An 18215-nucleotide genomic window follows, 5' to 3' on the forward strand; every position below is an offset into this window, starting at 1 on the left:
TTGTATTTTCTCTTTATAGCTACGATGTGTTACAACGTGGAAGAAAATTTTATCTGTGGTGTTTCTCCTGTGATGGCTCATTCATAGAAACAAGTTGCCATCTGATACAGCTACGGAGTGGTGAACGTTGAGCTGCATTTGTAGATAACATAGAGGTAAAAAATCATATATCTCTGTACGAGCCTACCCAGGTACTATTCAAATCATCAGGAGAGGCTTTTCTCTTGCTCCCACCACCCTTACAGGCACATTTGTTGGGGACACAGGAGAGGGTCTTTTCTGTTGCTCTTCCTAGACTCTGGAACTTTCTCCCATAGGAGACCAGGCTTGCAGATGAAGGCATTTATCTTCCGGCAGGCTTTCCTTTACTGGTTGACAAGTGGATTTTTAAAGGCATTGTTTTATTCTGTTTTTTTTACTTGCATTTTTAATATTGCTTGTACTTGTGAGTTTTTAATATATCAGTTTAATTTTTTCTCCTTTAATATTGACTAATTTATTATTTACGTTTTAACTCTTGATTTATTTTTTAAAAATATTGTAACCCACCTTGGATCCATTAGGTCAGGGGAAAGGCGCCATATAAATATTATGAATAAATAATTTAGAATGGCGGGGAAAAAAATCAAGCCAGTTTTGCAGTGCTTCTGGATTAAGAACCAAAAACCATGACGTGTAGTTTATTCCCAATTAGTTAATCTGAAACGAAAAGGATCTGAGTGTGTAACTGCTTTTGCAGAACGGAATTCCAACAAGGCTATTTTGACACTGAGGGATAAAACGAGACCTTGAAGTGATATCCTTGCTTTCCGCGAGGAGGATTTCAGGAAGCCGATTACTTCCAGGACCCAAACAAAACGCCGACCTTTCTACGCTTCCAGACTGGGTTTTGTGCAACCCACCTACCCTCCCCCGTGTTGCCGTGCAAGGCCGGCCCACAGCTGGAAAGCAGTGATCGAGGACCCCCCCCCCCCCGCACACGCACACACACAGCCGGTGCCATGATTTCCTGCTTCCGCGTCGATTTGCCTCCGTGTTTTCCCATCATCCTCGGCTAGATCTCTTGGGGAGAGGGGGCGGACCTCCCCGAGGGATCGGGGCTTTTTTTCTCGTTGCTACGATCTCTCCGCATCGGCGGCACTCCAGCGGTTGGGTTTCCTCGGTGGCGTCCTATTGTTTTTTGTGCTTGCAAGCTTTCCCGGTAGGTAAGGACGACAACAACAAAGCCAAGCTCGCTGCGGCCGGTAAACGGCGGGCGTTGGGAAGGGCTGAGGGAGGAGGGCAGAGTGGCTGCATGCAGGAAATGAACCGAGAAGCCTGATCGAAAATTGCATCCCCAGGAAGGCGGCTGAGTTGAAAAGGAGGAAACGATTCCTCTCTCCTACTCACCGGTTTGGCGATTGAAAATTTCGCAATGAATTAAGAATAGCCGGAGTTGTTGGGATAGGATTTGTAGTGGAAACGTGATGTTGTTTTCAAAAAGACGAATGTGGTACGAACAATAGCGGTATAGAGGAGGCAAGACAGGTTGAACAGTTAAAAACGCTGTGGTTGTTTTTCAAAAGGATTCTAGATGACGGTAAGCTCTAACGGATTTTGAAAGCTTGGGAGGATATGGCTTTGATGAGCAGAAAATGGTCTGATTCCTGCCCTACATATTTGTTGGTAGCAGGTTCATGCTTGCATATGAAGACTTTTGAATTTTGTGTGTTTGTGTATGTTTTTTGTTATGTGTGTCAGGCCCTGTGATGAAAAAACATAGTAAATCAGGTAATCCCTAAGTACAAACATGTGTTAATGTTAATTTGCTGTGAAAGCTGAAACCAGGGGTGGTAATTGCCAGCACAGACTGCTATTGAAAAATGTTTCTTGTTTCAAGGAGTGTGCCTTAATTTTAAATGTTTTTACTTACTTCGAACTGTTGCAACTTCAGAAAGCATAGAAGACCTTGTTTCATAATCTACAGTATTAGAAGCCCATAGGTTGAGATAGATAATTCTTCAAAGAACTGTAACTTGTTGATAATGCTTGCTTCCATAGATGAAAGTTCCTGTACCAAAAACAAGCCTTCAAAGCACTGGTGTATTCATGTGCCAAGCCATAAGATATGCATAGAAGAGTATAAAAAAGACATTGGCAGGTTCAAGGGCCCTACATTATGTCAATTCAGAAACACATTATTTTCTTTATATATCAGGCTTCACACACACACGCACCCCAAAAGATTTCTGGTGTAATTTACTTGCGTTTAAATGACCTGTGGGATCTTTTCCAGTTCAATTCTTATCCCAGTGTGTAATTATATATTGTATGAGGAAAGAAGGTAGATGTTGAGAGCTGGATTTTGCTATTAAGAGTTGGTCATTACAATACTTGTTTACTTGATTTTCCCATTCAGTAGTAAATGGATTGTCTGAATCATCTGTTGTGAACATAAAAGAAACTTTACTATTCCACGGCAAATGGTGGGTTGATAAATAATGTGCCAAATCCTGTTTATTAGAGAAGTACTGTAGTCCTGATGAATACCCATTGGCCAATTTGTATGGTGAAAACTGGAGAAACATTCAGAGATTCATAGTGGGAATGAGCAGTTGTTACATTAAATAAATACAACAAAACCTAATTTCTGCCATATTAAAAAGAGACAGTGTAAAAATTGTGTGGGCCCATCGTTCCCAGTCAACACTGAATACAAGACAGCACTTTGTGCAAGACTTTGTGCTGTTTCCAAAGCTTAATACTTAAACTGCCTCTGGCATGAGCAATGCATTTGCATATTTTTTATGGTTTCATATGATATATAATCATCATCATGTGCCATCAAGTCAATTCTGATGCATGGCAACGTTTTTCAGGCTTTTCCAGGTAGAGTATTCTCGGAAGTACAGTAGTTTACTGTTTCCTTCTTCCCCAGGGCACTTCTGGGACTGTGAAACTTGCCCAAGGCCACAGGCTGGCTCTACTCAAAGGAATCAGAGTGGGGAATGGAAGTCCCAAACCTTGCCTCTGCAGCCAGATAGCTAAACCACTGAGCTATCCAGCCAGCCTTATTTGATTTAAATACAAAGCAAGCACTACTCTGAGCAGTTTACAGGTTAATCGCGCCTCGGATTAACCTTGTTGGCCATGATACTAATGCAGCAGAGACTCTGGCAGATCCATTCAAAATAGCTGAAGTAAGTTTACATCTGAAGTAGGATTTGAATGGATCTGGAATTAGAGCCTATGTTCCTATCCTGCTAATACTGTGGGATAAATCAATGTATGTGAGGCTGCCTCCGAATAGATCAGAAATTGCTTAAGACCGATCAGGATGGCAGAATGACAGAAAAAAAAATGAAACATTAGCATGTTCTGCTCTTGGTAGATGTTAATGTCCAGAGACAATAGTGGAAAATAAGATAATTTTAAAAAAATTATGGAATAAAACCAAACACTAGAAAAAGTGGTAGGGTATCTCTGTGCTCTAAAGTTGTGGTCTGAAGAATAATAAACAGGAGTTGGTTAGATGCTGTGTTAATTCTTACAACCCCACAGGTTTTCAAGGATCTAATTTTAAAGTCAATTCTGACTTATGGCAACCCTTTGCAGGGTTTTCTAGGTAGAGAGTACTCAGAGGCCCCCTTCTTCTGGGGGCAGCTCTGAGATTGTGCAGCTAGCCCAAGACCACACAGGCTGGCTGTTCACCTAGGAAGCATGGCGGGGAATCAAACTCCCAACCTCTGGCTCTTCACCTAGACCACTGAGCTATCCAGCCAGTTATCTAGCTATGTGCATAGGTACTGTTTATTATCATATGATTTATTTTCAGAATTGGTTATGCTTTCAAACTCCTCTCCTCTTTGCATATCTTTCTCTACAATTTGATAACTGAATTCTAATAAAACAAGGAATTTAACATTCACCAAATGGATCTACTATTGATATTTTGCAAAAACTGACACTCCTATGTACTAATCAAGTACATATTTTGGCATCTAGTGAACTATTTTTGTCTTTATTTTCATATTGCTTGTGTTCTAGTGTTTGGTATTTTGTAAGACTTAATGCCAAGCAGTATAAATATGCATCAAATTACCATCTTTGAGCTGCTCTGTATGGCATATAGTAGCCAGGCTGTATGTGTTTTACAGATGTTTTCCTCAACATGCTTATAAAATCTGGAGGACAAGGATCGTAAAGTGAGAAGTGCCCCTAGGAAAAGCATTCTGAAAGTGTTATCAGATATTTATATTCTGTCTTGCACATAGCTTGCTGCTTTAGTCCAGCCTTTTTTCCAGTTACAAAGGCCGATACAGATTCAATATATGGAATGGTTTAAATTATAAGTCTGAGCTCTCTGGATGTGGAGTGGGTTAAGGAGGATTGTGTGCTCATAGTCTATTGGTCCCGCTTGCTGTGTCACTGTTGCTTTTGTCATGTACTATGAAATGGAACTGGTTTAGAACAAATACTAGAGAGGAACAAATATTTCTAAACATCTGCCATCTTTGCAGTGACTATTTTGAACAAAGATATTAATGTAAAAAAAAAAAATTTAAAAAGTGATCATAGAGTTCAGGACCTGAGATAGCCAGCCAGTGCTGTCTTTCCCTAAATCCCTCTGTTTTGTAAACAAGTTCAGATTTTTGAATCTTGAGATATGGGTCCATTCAAAAGATACTGGGATGTGCAGACAAGTTTATTGGGTTCTTTAACCACCCAGCACTCTGAAAATGCTTTCACCACCATCTGGTCAGGATCTCTATGTGTGTGTTTGTCCGTATTGTGCATGCATCATCTTCATATTACTGAACAGCCCTCGGTTTTTTCTGTGTAGAAATCAAAATCAGGACAGCAAGTGGAGGGGGGGCCCTATGTGACTGAGCAGCAGTGCACAGTTATATAGTCAGAGGTAATCCTCTGACGGGGAGGGGAGGCTAGCTAGGTGCTGTGCTGAGAGGACATTTAATAAACGCTAAAAAGCTCAGCGTGGAAGAGGATTAGTGTGCAAGAGAGCAACTGGCTAGTTTTACTTGGATCATCCATCTGCTCCGTGCTTTGAGTGGGTAGTCTCACTGGTTTTCCTCCCTCTCCCCTCAGCTGCCTGACCACAAGCCCTCTGCACATCTGCAATTATCCAGCTGAACAGCAAAACCTCCTGCCCCACATTTATAGCATTCCACGCTGTCTCCACTCAGTGGAGAGATGGAGCTCCGGACTTTGCTAGAGACCGTAGAAAGTGGGGAACAAGACACGGTCCTCAAGGTGCTGCAGATCTATAACAAGGAGGTGAGTGTTCATTGGGAGCTGCTTGCCTGATGCCACTGTGATGAAGCATCCATGTTAGGCTTTCTGGTGCCATTCTTGATGTGATGTCTCCAGTTTCATAGGTCTGTGCTTTCCTTTGATCAAATGTTATTAACTGCTGTGAGCAAACATCTGTTTGGCTTGCAGAGATATTAAACCTTCTGGAGTATGGATTGCTTGTGATTGCCATCTGTCTTTTTATTTTCTGTTGGAAAAATTAGATGCAGTGGGGAGACTGGACCAAACAGCGCAAAGTAGCACATGCCAGAGAAAGAAATACTAGCAATGAGGGACAGATTTCTGACAGCAGAAGGGAATGGAGCAATTCTATCTGACCATTAAGTGTGTGTAGTATTAGCAAACACATCTCCGTGAGGTGCTGCACGTGAAGAGCTTATGTGTGACATGCAGCGTAAGATAATTTAAAAGACTTTTAACCAAGATAATGGCATTTGAACAGTGATGAGGGAGACAAATAAATAAATGGATGTTTTAATAATACACTGGATAAAGAACTGACCACTTGTTTTTTCTCAAAAATATTGCACAGAAGCCCTGATCCTTTCATGATGAGCATATCTAAGAATCTGAAATCCGGCTTCAGTGAATGTGTGCTTCTCCTTGTGTTAATTTCTAGCCAGTTGCATTGATTATGTTTTAGGCTTTGAAATAAGCAGAGCTGTTGATGCTAAGTGTAGAACAAAATGGCATTTTCTTTGGGAAAAAATGTGACTTGGTGGGTTGCATGCATATTTTCACAAGAAGCTGACATATACCGTGAAAATTCCACTTGTTGGTCCTTGTACTGTTTCCTCCAATAATCAACAGCACTGTAGGCCTCAAGCACAGGCCATTCTGAGTCTTAACCTGAGATCCCTTTAAAGTGAGATGCTGGATACTGAGCCTTGGAGCACAGGGATTCCAAGGGAATAAATGGAAAAAAATGTTTGTGGATGAAATATCATAAATCCCTAAACTTTTCCCTAAAATTCCTAAAATCCCTAAAATTCCATTACCTCTTTGTAGATCATTGTCACTCTTTGTTTACTTCTTAAAATATATAGTTTGGGCTAAATCCAATTGTTTGTCTCAACTAGAGTATATATGTCTGTTGAATCAGCTGCTGAATGATAAGTCAATGTTTATATAAATTCTATTGATTTTCCTCATCTTTGATTTAATTGGGATTTAGCCCCCTGTCTTCTCTCTCAAAGAATAGCACTTAAAACAGGTAGAGGAAATCAATATGAGCAGAGGGCTGCCACCTAGCCTAGGAGGTTGTGGAACAATTAAAAGAGCTTTTTAATCACACAAACTGTCATATGTTGTTTCTTCACCAGTGCTTGATGTAATGATGGTATTCTTAGAATGATTATAATTCTTTTCCTGTCCTGTACAGTTAGGGATTAATGCTGGAACATTTTAAGAACTCATGGCAAATACTTTCTTAAAAAGTGAGGCCCAGTAAAGTTCATGGTTATCACAAAGATATTATCAGTGAATGTCATTTGTCTCCAAAGTCTTGATATCACCTTAGAAATAACAAATGTGGCCCATGCTCCACCTCTTTGCTTTCACCATTAATTAGCGACTGAGAAAGCAGCAGAGAGGAGGGGCGTGCTTGTGCAGAGTGAATGCTTCGATGCTACATCTGCCCAGTTGGGCTGTAGCAACTTCTTCATACAGTTGCACTTTTAAGATCATAGAAAGCTCGGGTTTTTGTTTTTATCTTTTGAGAGAGCCACTTTAGCCTCTTGCAGCAAAAAAACAAGGAGTATAGTGGCACTTAAAGATTAAAAAGATTCACATAGCATAAGCTTTCAAGGCTGTAGCTCAGTTCATCTGGCTATACTGTATGCATCTGAGGAAGTGGATTACAGTGCTTGAAAGTTTATGCCAGGTAAAACTTGTTAGTCCTTGTAGTTCTTGCTGACATTTTTTTCTGCAAAAAGAAACTGAAAAGAATAGCAGTGCTTTTGGACTGTAGTATTTTTGAAGGGTTCTTAGATAAAACATTTAATGGTAGGCAAATGTTCTGTAATTGTTATAAGTGGTGACTCTTGTTTCAGGTGATAGGAATATTAGAGATCTTTACAATCCCGTTAGATGGACGGTATTTTCAGATGCTATATATGAAACCTCTAGCCTTGGTAAACACCACCAAGTCAAGCACGATTAGCAAACTTCATAAAGGAAAGAATACTTTGTATCAATAACATTTATAAACAAGTAAAGCAGTTATAAAACCTAATCTCTTGTTCACAAATTGAGAGATCTTGGTTTGAAATTGAGAAGAACTACTCTTTGCTAACACACTTGGGAAAATGGGAAACAAAAACGTCCTGGCTTTTCACCCTGAGCACTGGGAGATGCTGCAGGTCCTCTGAATCTTTATTATGAGTTTCTCAATTAGTAGGTCAGTATTGGTGGGTGAACTTTCCGGGGGGGGGGGGTCTTCCTATCACTAACCATCTTCCTCTGCAGTGTGCAGCTATGAGAGAATGTTGGTCAGTTTCACCGTGTATTCAATTCCTTAGGACCATTAAGTCTGTCCAGGTGTTGCACTGACTGACTGTCTAACTTAGAACATATCTCAGAAACGTCTACATTATAAAGTGGTTAGAATCCTTGTGTTTAGCATAGTAAGTCACAACTAGAATAGGGACATTGAATCAGTGGAATTTACAGAGGAGTTGATTCACCAAATCTCCACTGATTTGATAGGCTGACTCTGCTTGTGACTTACTATGCTAAGGGCCAGGATTTCAGTCACTAGTTCTTCAGTAAACAGATAGTTACAGAAACATTTCCAGCAAGGCAGAACGTTTGAAAAGCACTGCACTAAACAGTATGGCTACTTGAGGAAAAATAAGCCAAGTTTTCTGTTTTCCCCTCACTCCTTTCTCAGTAAATTAGATGGTTTGTAATCTGTTCCAGTTATTTGCCTCCCATAGCAAACATGATTTTTTTAAACATGGTGGTATGAGTATCTAGTTTTGTCTTAGTTATAGATGAAGTCAGAATTTTCTTATGTCTCATAAACGGAACTCTTACAATGCATGATTAAAGCAGTGCTTAATCAGAGCAATAAGTGGAAACAACTTGTACAGTACTTTTAGTTAGTCTGTGTTCATCTGTTAGCAGACCTAAATTAAAACAATCCTTGAGTGGGGAGAGAAATGCAGATTCCTGTCTCAAGCAATGACTGACAGATCTTGCTCATGTTTTTTTTTTTCCTTTTCTAACCTGCCATGTTACACTTCGGTTGTATGAGGAGGCCCTCTAACAATCACAAAAGACCTAATATTTGGACTCCAGGGATGTGTTTGATTAGGCAGAGTTTTCCCAAACAGTGTTGTGTAGGATCCTGTGGTTCTTGGAAGTTTATGAAAGGGATTACATATTGCATCGTTATTTGGTTTGTATCCTACTTTTGACTAATGTAACAAATATAATTCACCTATAAGGGAAAATAGGAAACAAGGAGGGATGGAGAACAGAGCTTTCCATGAGAAGATCAGTAATGATAGACACATTTGTCTAGAAAATGGTCTGCCCATTATGATCTTCCATTATAATCTGCAGTTAAAAGGCAATGTGAGATATATTTAAACTACATTTTCAATTGGTGAGAGGCCTAGCAGGCCACTGGAATATTCATCCTAAAATATGACCAGAAGTGGTATGCATAGTTAGGTGACAAATGTAACATTTGCTCTTGCCATGAACTTGCTGGCGGTCTTGTCTGAGCTATTTTCTTTCATCCTCTTGCCGTACCACAATCCTGTAGTGTGCAGGACAATGACAACTGAATTGATGGGTTGTGTTATGGATTACACACATAGAGTACTTTGAACAATTGAAAATGCTATGCTCAAATAAAATTTTATCAAACCTTAAATATTATTTGCAGTGGTTTCCATCTGGACTTTTTTTTGGGGGGGGGGCAGTCATCCATGCTTGTGAAGTGCAGAATCATAAATATGAAACCAGTTTTATGAGACAGACTAAGAGGTGAATGTTCTGTGGAACTCTGGATGTCTCTTTTTGGGGAAAAAACATGGGGGACAGACATACTTTACATTGTGACTGTGTTGTGAGGGATAGAATTTAATACTCACCCCATGGCATTTTCTACTGAAAATCATACCTGGTGTCAGTTAGAGGCTAAGTTTTGGACACTCATTCACTTTTCCAGTGAAACTACTTTTTTCTTTTAGGAATTCTGTGCAATTAGGTAGCTTTACAGCAGCATATTACAGGATAGATAGTTTCTTGTTTTTCTTGCAAGTTCTGGGCATGGGGAACCTTTTCTGTGTAGGCCTAGTGTTCTAGCTGCAGACATAAGAATGCATTGGATCTCCGTTGGCTTCAAAAAGGCTTTTCAGACACATGTAGACTTAAGAACTACATCCCATGTTTGCTTTGTGGTATATCTTCTGTCATGAGCTACTTTAAATTTTGTCCCAAGAATCTTTCAGCACTGCCTCTTGTCTTCAACATAGGATTATAAGGAACTTGAGATAAAGGCCCCAGGTTTCCTTAAACTGAAAGCATCTCTGTATAAATTGATAAATTTTAAGCATTATCTTTTTCCTTTTGTTGTTCACTCGTTGGCTTTCTTTAAAGAAACTGATTGATTGACATGTATTAAATGTTTTTTTCATTGTGTATTCAGAATCAGAATCAGTTCATTTCCTCAGTTCATTCTTGTTTTCTCCTTTACATTCCCAGAAATCGCAATGTTTTACATTTGAAGATGAGGAACAGGAAGAAAGGAAGGTACATCCTTGTTTTGTTGTGTTTATTTCAGCAGAAACAGAGAGCTGAGAGACTGGGACTTCTCCCAAATAATGAAAGGTGGGGGGCTAAAATCCGCCTATCCTCTCCTGTGTCGGCTTTTTATTCAAAACAAAAGTGGCTAGCTTCAACACTGATGTTTTGAGATCTGCTTTACATAATATGCTGTTTGACCATCAGGATTTATGAAGTCACACTAACAGCAGCTGGAGTAAACCTCACTGGAATTAAATCTACTTCTAGGGAAAGGTGCTGATTAAAGAGTGTCTATTAAAAATATTAAGATCAGGCCCTATATCATGTCATAACACAGGAACATAGAACAAAAACCAACCTGAAACAGTTGAGAATAAATTTAAAAACAATGTCACACTTCAAAACAGTTTGAACATATACAAGTTAAGAAATTTTAAAACGTTTAAATTTATGTATAAACTTACAACAGGAGTCCATAGCCTACTCAAACTAAGATCCTAAATGTGAAACAGAGGAGGGCGTATGCCCCCTAAACTCTTCATTGCTTTGTATTCTCGAGGGCTTTCATGGTCGGGATCCAATGGTTGTTGTAGGTTTTCCAGGCTGTCTGGCTGTGTTCTTGAGGTTTTTCTTCCTGTCGTTTTGCCAGTCTCTGTGGCTGGCAAATCACAGTGACAGATTACCTCTCCTCCCTTATCACAACAATACACCCACAACAAAAAACGTGCTGATCACCATAATCACCCAGTCTCCTGAAAAGGACAAAAAGCTGATCTCACAGCTATAAATACTCAACTATCCCACAAACTGTACCAGAGCACAGACACAGTTCTGACACCTGTCCTCTGAAGATGCTGACCACAGAGACTGGCGAAACGTTAGGAAGAAAAACCTCAAGAATACAGCCAGACAGTCCAGAAAACTTACAACAACCATCTTTATTGCTTTCTCCTAAAATCTCTTGTTCTCTGGAAAAAAATACATTTTTAAAAAAGTTATGATGTCACAAAAATTCAGCATCAGCCTTCTGAAACTTCAAGGTATTGTTGGTTTAAGACAGGGATCTTAAATTAGTACCATCTTCCCATGTGTTTCCCTAATAGTGGTGCCCCGCATAGCGACATTAATCTGTTCAAGGATTAATGTCGCTATCCGGATTCGTCGCTATGCGGGGGGGGAAACCCCATAGGAACGCATTAAAATGGGTTTAATGCGTTCCTATTGGGGAAAAACTCACCGCTATGCGGGGAATCCTCCATCCGGCCGCCATTTTCGCTGCCCGGTAAGCGAGGGCAGGGCACGAAAACGCTGCGGGCAGCCATTTTGTGGATGTGGCGGCCATTTTGAAACCGACGATCAGCTGTTTAAAAAACATCGCAATGCGATAATCGGTAAGCAAAACGCTTACCGATCATCGCAATGCGATATTTTCCCTATTGAAACATCGCAATGCGATTGCATTAGCGATTGCAAAAAACGCGTTGCTATGCGGATTCGTCATTAAACGGTGTGCTCGTTAAGCGAGGCACCACTGTATTGCTATCTTAAACTTTGATTATTTATTGTAGAGAATTAAACCTTTTGTTATGTATGAATTTTAAACGTGGGGGGCTGTTACCCATCAGAAAACAACAGAATTAATTTTTGCTGAATGAGTATTTCTTTATGAAATTAAAAACAAATTTAAATTGAATTTTAAAAGAAAAAATATCATGTGTTATGTGTATGGGGTTGGGAATGCTTTGGTGCCCAGGCACCATGGATCTACTGCATGCAGACATAATAAATCTGGTTGTGCTGAGTTAGACAGTTGGTTCCTCTTGTCCACTGTTGTCTGTCACAGATAGCAGCAGTGACAGACAACAGTGGACAAGAGGAACCAACAGTGGACAGCAGTGGCTGTCAGTGTCTCAGGTCCAGATCTTTGGCAACAGTCTTGCGATCTGTAAATGCCAGGATGCAACCTGTGCCCTTCTCCATGGATAGAATATGCTCTGTTGCAGAGCACAGGGCTCTCCTTTAAATTTTGGAAGTCACAGAATTTGCTCTATGGGCTAAAAACACCTCATCATTCAGGAGCTCTGTCAGCAAGTGGCAAGCCGCCTAGAGTGGTCGAAATTACTAGATAGGCGGGGAATAAACAAACAAACAAACAAACAAACAAACAAACAAGATGCACTGCATTACTGGAACCTCAGCAGGATTCCTGACTCCACATTCACCATCATCAGATACAATGGACATGATTGGTTGCCTTGGAATGAGGCAACACTACAGGGGTAGCTAACTCAAGTGAGAGAGGTGGCATATCAAATCCAAACAGAAAGTGGAAGAAGGGTGGATAACAGTGGGGCAAGAGAGGAATGGAGAACAGTCCATCAGGACCACTAAACAGAGAGGAATGACTGGAGATAAACGAATTCTGGAGTGTTAAGTAAAAGAGGGGAGGCTAGAGTCACCTCAGGCTTGGAAGATGCATTGAAGAGAATTGGTGATTCATGCACTTGGAGCTCTCTCTTAAAAGGCAGGAGACGGAAGCTGCTGGGGCTGCTGTCTTTGATAAGGCAAAAAATAACAGCCTCCCTCCCAACGCCTCTGAACTTCTTGAGGAATAAGAAGGCTGTACAGAAAATGAAGCTTAGCCTTGCCAGATAAGCTCTGCCTGATCCATTTCCTAGTAGTTTAATCAAAGGAAGTCCTTGATTAGAACTACTGAATAGTTCAGTGGTTTAGGTATCTGACTGTGGAGTCCTTGCTTAGGAGTTTAATTCCCTGCTATACCTCCTCGACAAGGACAGGACTCAATGACCCATAGAGTACCTTCCAGCTCTTCAGTTCTAAGATTAATTAATTAGCTTCCCTGAGTGGAGTTGTGTCTATGAGATCAGGGCTCAGTCATACTCATGCACAGACTGCCCTTATTCTGCAGATGTTTATTGTTCTATGATCCTGATCCAATTGACTTTATCCAGATTTCTGGTACTGACCATACGCATCCTACCTGTTCCTTGATTATGTGTGAACTTCCCATGACTGAAGCTAGTATAAATGTTTTGGTATGTTCACATTACATACCTTAACATCCAGCTGTAACTCCCAAGAATGCATTTGTTTGTGTGTCATACAAGAAGTTTTTAAAATACAAGAAATTCACCTTTTTATTAGCTGGAAATAATTTACTTGCCTAACAAGGTACTGTATTGAGATAAAATGTTTCCTTCAGAGAAACAGTAACTATTAAGAGTTGAACTCCCTCATGACACGTTAGTACTAAGGCAATTAGATGAGCAAATACACTCAAGTCAGAGGTGTTCACAAGCCTTTTATAACTACATGTACATTAAAATGTGCCTTTTGAAAGGCATGTATATCCCAGTGGCCACCAATCTATTCTAAATAATATATTCCATTATTTTGTTATTATTAGTATTAATATATATGATAATATAATTAATACAAATAATTAGTTACTAAATGGATATTTAACTATTTTAAATCAATACTTTCATGTTCAACAAGCAGTATTATTGAAATCATTTTATATATATTTATATTACAGTATTGTTTCATTTTTTAAGTTTGTCTCCTGTCCCAAATGCCACTGAGTTGAAAAGTAGGCTAGATTACAGCTTCACAAAGGGGAGGCATGGGCCTCCAGATGTTGTTGGACTGCATGTCCCATCAGCCCTGGCTAACAGAACTAGTGGTGAGAGATAGTGGGAGTTGCAGTCCGCCTGTGCCTGAAGTGCCATATGTACCCTCCCTCAAACATATAGATAGGCAGACACATGCTTCATAAGCAGAGAAATCAGTAAAGTTCCATATTTGTTCAAGAAGACGTTCTCAAGGTTGCATGCTTATGCCAGAGTGCAAAGATGTCCTTCCCATCCCTTATGATTATCCAGAAAGGCCTGAATTAAGGATATGACCTCAATGAAAAGCCATATTGGAGTGATGCATCTTTGATTCACAGCTTGTAATACCGTATGTTTGAAATCACATAGGGGCTGTGGATTAACTCAGGATTTCACTGTTCATACTGGATGCAATGGGATTCACATTCCAGCCCACACCCCTTTTTTCCTTTCTTCCTCTGGTCCTGCCTCTGCCAATCCTTTTATGAGGCATAAATATGGGAAATAGTAATAACAAGAACCCAGTGTTAAGGTGGTATAGCACTAATATAAACGTAAGATTCTTTTTTTTAAATTGAAGAATTGTAAGACGTTCAGGAGAGAGAAAAGGGATGTGTTCCCCTGGTTCTGAACATCAGCATCCCAGTCGCGTACATCACTGAAACACCACCTACAGACATGTCCCTCCTTTACTGGAACATATCATAACCACACAGGAGGAAAAACATTCAAATCATTCTAGCTTGAAAAAGTAGAAGCCCCCCCCCCCCCCCCCGCAGCAGAGAAAAAACTACTTTGACAGCAAAAAGGGGTGGACCAATTCAAGTCAGCCTTTGCATCATGAGATCGGTAAAAACTCGTTCAAATTCACCCATTTTATAACATGCATGCACACACGCGCGCACACACACACGCACACAAACAGAGAGAGAGAGAGAGAGAGAGAGGTATTTGACCATGTAGTTGTGGCCATAGCTATTGCTGTCAGGTGGTGCTTCTGCATGTGTCTTTCTTGTACTCACTCTGGGGGGGGTAGATGGTTCTTGTTTGGGTTCTTGTACATCTGCAAACTTTATCCAAGCCTCTTGATGCTGGAGGGTGCTATTGTGGCTGCCTAAAGGCAAGAGCTGAAAAATAGCAGTAGAAGAAAGTATGCATCTACCAGAGTCTGCTATTCCTGGTCTTTAGTAGTGCTACTAACAGATGGACACTGTATTAATACCGCTTGCAGTGCAGATGGACATAGAGTTGAGGCACTGAGAGGACTGTGCAAGTTTGAGGTATAACAAATTTTACTGAACTTCTGCAGTTTGCAAATCCAGACATGGACTAAAGCTGCTTACCTGTATAGAAACGTATTGTTTTTGCTATTTGGTTTGTTATGGTTCTCCTTTCCCCTCCCTAATGCTGTAGAAACTGGCCACACTTTTGATCAAGTTCTTGGAGAGGGAGCTCCAACCATCCTGCCAGGTCACATGTTTGGAAAGCATCCGAATCTTATCCCGGGACAAAAACTGCCTTGGCCCTTTCTCAACTATGGAGGGCCTGAAGACACTAGCCAGGCACGCTGGGATTGACTACACGGAAGATCCCATTCGAGAGATCCCAGACCTGGATGTGATCCTGGAGGCACTGAAGTGCTTGTGTAACATTGTTTTCAGCAGCCCTCAAGCTCAGGAGCTGACCTCTAAAGCCCGGCTCGTGGTGGGCCTCACGGATCGCATCAAACTTTACAATGAGAGGAACCTCCCTCACGACATAAAATTCTTTGATTTGCGTCTCCTTTTCTTGCTGACGGCACTCCGGCTGGACATCCGGCAGCAGCTGGCACAGGAACTGCGGGGTATTGGCCTGATGACAGATACTCTGGAACTTACACTGGGAGTGAAGTGGATAGACCCCCATGAGGTTGTTGCTGCAGAGGACCCATCCCTGCCTTTACCTCGTCAGGAGGCAGAGCGTGCCATGGAGATCCTGAAAATCCTGTTCAACATCACTTTTGATACCAACAAGAGAGAAGTGGATGAGGTAAGGCACCCAGATGTGGCATATGGTTTTCAATTTTTCTGAATCTGTTTTTATTTACTTCTTTTCATCCATGCTTCCTGTAGCTTGAATTCCCTTGTGTTTGAGACTGTGGGAAAGTTTTAAGTATTCACCAACTCTCTGTTCCTCTGCGCCCGCTCCGCCCTGCTAATAAACGTGCCTGTGTTATTAGTTGCATGTGCTAAATGCACAAATCCATTTACAGCAACCACAGTAGATAATGGTTGGTCATGGTGCGAGTATGATTGTTCATTTCTAGAATGTGATGTCACACTTGCTTGTATTTCTCTAAGACACAGCTCAAAAGTCTGATGTTTTGAGCTGGAGCTGGTAGTAGCCCAAAAACATCTGGAGGATACCCTAACTTGATGGAGATGTTAATGGTGAATTGAGTGGCTTACGCCCTAGGAAGCTGATCTCTTTCACTTTCTGGACAAGAAATATATTTGATGGAAGGGTCAGGAAGACCCATCGAAGGATGTGGAATAGCTGGAGGAAGTGGAAAGTGTTGCATAGGGTGACACGAGAGTTAAATATTGCTATGATTTGCATCTTATTTCAGTTTTTAAACTCAAACCTGGCTACATTCTGTTTTGGAAGTTTGCCTTACTTATGCATGGATTAATTTGATTCTAAACCTATAATTCTGCTGCCTAGTTTTATAGTTCTGCAGAATTTAATATTTGAAAGAAAAGAGAGGGAAGCTGAAGCCTACAGAATACTGTTGTAAGAGAGACACAGGGATAGAAGGATAAGGCAAGGAGCTGAAACAAGATTGAACAGTTTCACACTGCCTCATTCAGTTCTCCTTCTGTTGCTGTGCTCACACATCTCCCAGATGCTAACAAGCAGCTCTAATTTTTATGCAGGGGCTGTGCTCTGAGCATAATAATTTGCTACATAGATATCTGAGATTCCTTGTAAGCAGTTTTGTTTTGGATCCAGATGTCCCAAAGCACATTCTGTTCTGGGTTTGTTCAGAAAACATGGTCTGTTGCGAGCAAAAGGCTGTGCAAAAGAGGCGTGTGTTTTCCTTTTGTAATCAGGCTTTTCCTTATGTTTTGGGGCCAGGAAGATGCTGCTCTATACCGACGCCTCGGTGCTCTCCTCCGTCACTGCCTGATGATTTCAGCAGATGGTGAGGATCGGACAGAAGAATTTCATAGGTGATTATCCTGTAAAAGGCCTTGATCCCAGGATAGTTTCTGGATGGAGGAGAAAATGCTACTACTAACATGGGCTTAACACCAGAAAACAATTGTTAAAAAGCTGTGTGGCTTGTATAAAGTGTCCAAAAATCAGGGTTCAGTTACACCAGGTGTGTATTATTTAGTTTATAAGTAATTTGGATAATAATTACAGTGGCACCCCGCATCACGACGATAATCCGTTCCGTTAAAATCTCTGTACAGCGAAATCGTTGTCATGCGAAAAAAGACCCAATTGAAATGCATTAAAAATAGGTTAATGCATTCCAATGGGGAAATACCTCATCGTCCAGTGAAGATCGCCCATAGAGAACTGATCAGCTGTTTAAAATTGCTGTTTTGCGAAGTTTCTGTCTGGAAAACAGCCATTTTGCGAAGGGAAGCCAGCCATTTTGCAAAGGAAAGCCATTTTGCGGAGCCGGAAAAATCATCGTTTTGCGAACAAACGGTTCGTGAAGCAAGGACCTAATCAACGTGAAGCAAAAATCCCCCATAGGGAACATCATTTTGCGATTGCAATTGTGATCACAAAAAAGTCATCGTCAAGCGATTTCGTTGTTCAGCGGGGTAAGGGTCTAGCGGGACACCACTGTGTATCCATATGCATGGATAAAAACAAGCCTGTGTTATCATTAGAACCTAAAATGATTAAATTGAGATTATCTTACTTTGGATGTATCATTGGAAGACAAGACTCCCTAGAAAAGGCAATAATACTTTGAAAAGTTGGCGACAGTAGAAGAAGAGGCAGAAGTAATAGGAGAGGGATTGACTTAGAATCCTAAATAAGCTGATTGGACCTTTTGTTGTTATTACATGCTATCAGGTTACATCTGACTGGCAACCTTATAAATTAGTAACCTCCAGAAGGTCCTTTTGTTAACCACCATGCTCAGCTATTGCACACTCAAAGCTGTGACTTCCTTTATTGAGTCTGAATTGAAAACTGAAAGGACCTTTTGGAAGTCATTTATTCCTAGGGGTTAATTCCTAGGGATGCCTTCATACGGAAGTGACTTAATGGCATACACCAACAGCAGTTTACATGGAACTTTAGAAAGAATAGGTTTGACAGCAAACGAGCTTATAACCACCCAGAGTAGACCTTTGGTCTAGATGGGCGGGATAGAAATCCAATACAGTAAATGAATAAATAATCTGAAGGACTGATGAAAACAATAGAAGAAGTAAAGGAAGATGGATACAAAGAGAAGAATACACTACTATTAGATATTCTGAGTAGTGTTTAAGCTGCCTT

General features: G+C 40.6%; 1 protein-coding gene across 6 annotated transcripts in view; it reads left to right on the forward strand.

The window, feature by feature from the left end:
- The first annotated feature begins 404 nt into the window (after positions 1-404).
- The window catches only part of RIC8A (RIC8 guanine nucleotide exchange factor A), a 35284-nt gene continuing 17473 nt past the window's right edge, over positions 405-18215 (forward strand). The window contains exons 1-5 of one of the 6 annotated variants that reach the window (XM_020806949.3): positions 405-1205; positions 5086-5274; positions 10027-10074; positions 15117-15731; positions 16821-16915. In XM_020806949.3, the coding sequence (XP_020662608.1) occupies positions 5191-5274; positions 10027-10074; positions 15117-15731; positions 16821-16915 (842 nt within the window). In that variant the 5' untranslated portion in view covers positions 405-1205; positions 5086-5190. Of the gene's footprint in view, positions 1206-1266; positions 1493-1743; positions 1771-5085; positions 5275-10026; positions 10075-15116; positions 15732-16820; positions 16916-18215 lie in introns of those variants that run through there. The other 5 variants (XM_020806948.3, XM_072985552.2, XM_020806953.3 and 2 more) reach the window with 5 other exon arrangements.

Source organism: Pogona vitticeps, chromosome 1 (genome assembly GCF_051106095.1).
Source record: "Pogona vitticeps strain Pit_001003342236 chromosome 1, PviZW2.1, whole genome shotgun sequence".
In the NCBI taxonomy this organism is placed as follows: domain Eukaryota; kingdom Metazoa; phylum Chordata; class Lepidosauria; order Squamata; family Agamidae; genus Pogona; species Pogona vitticeps.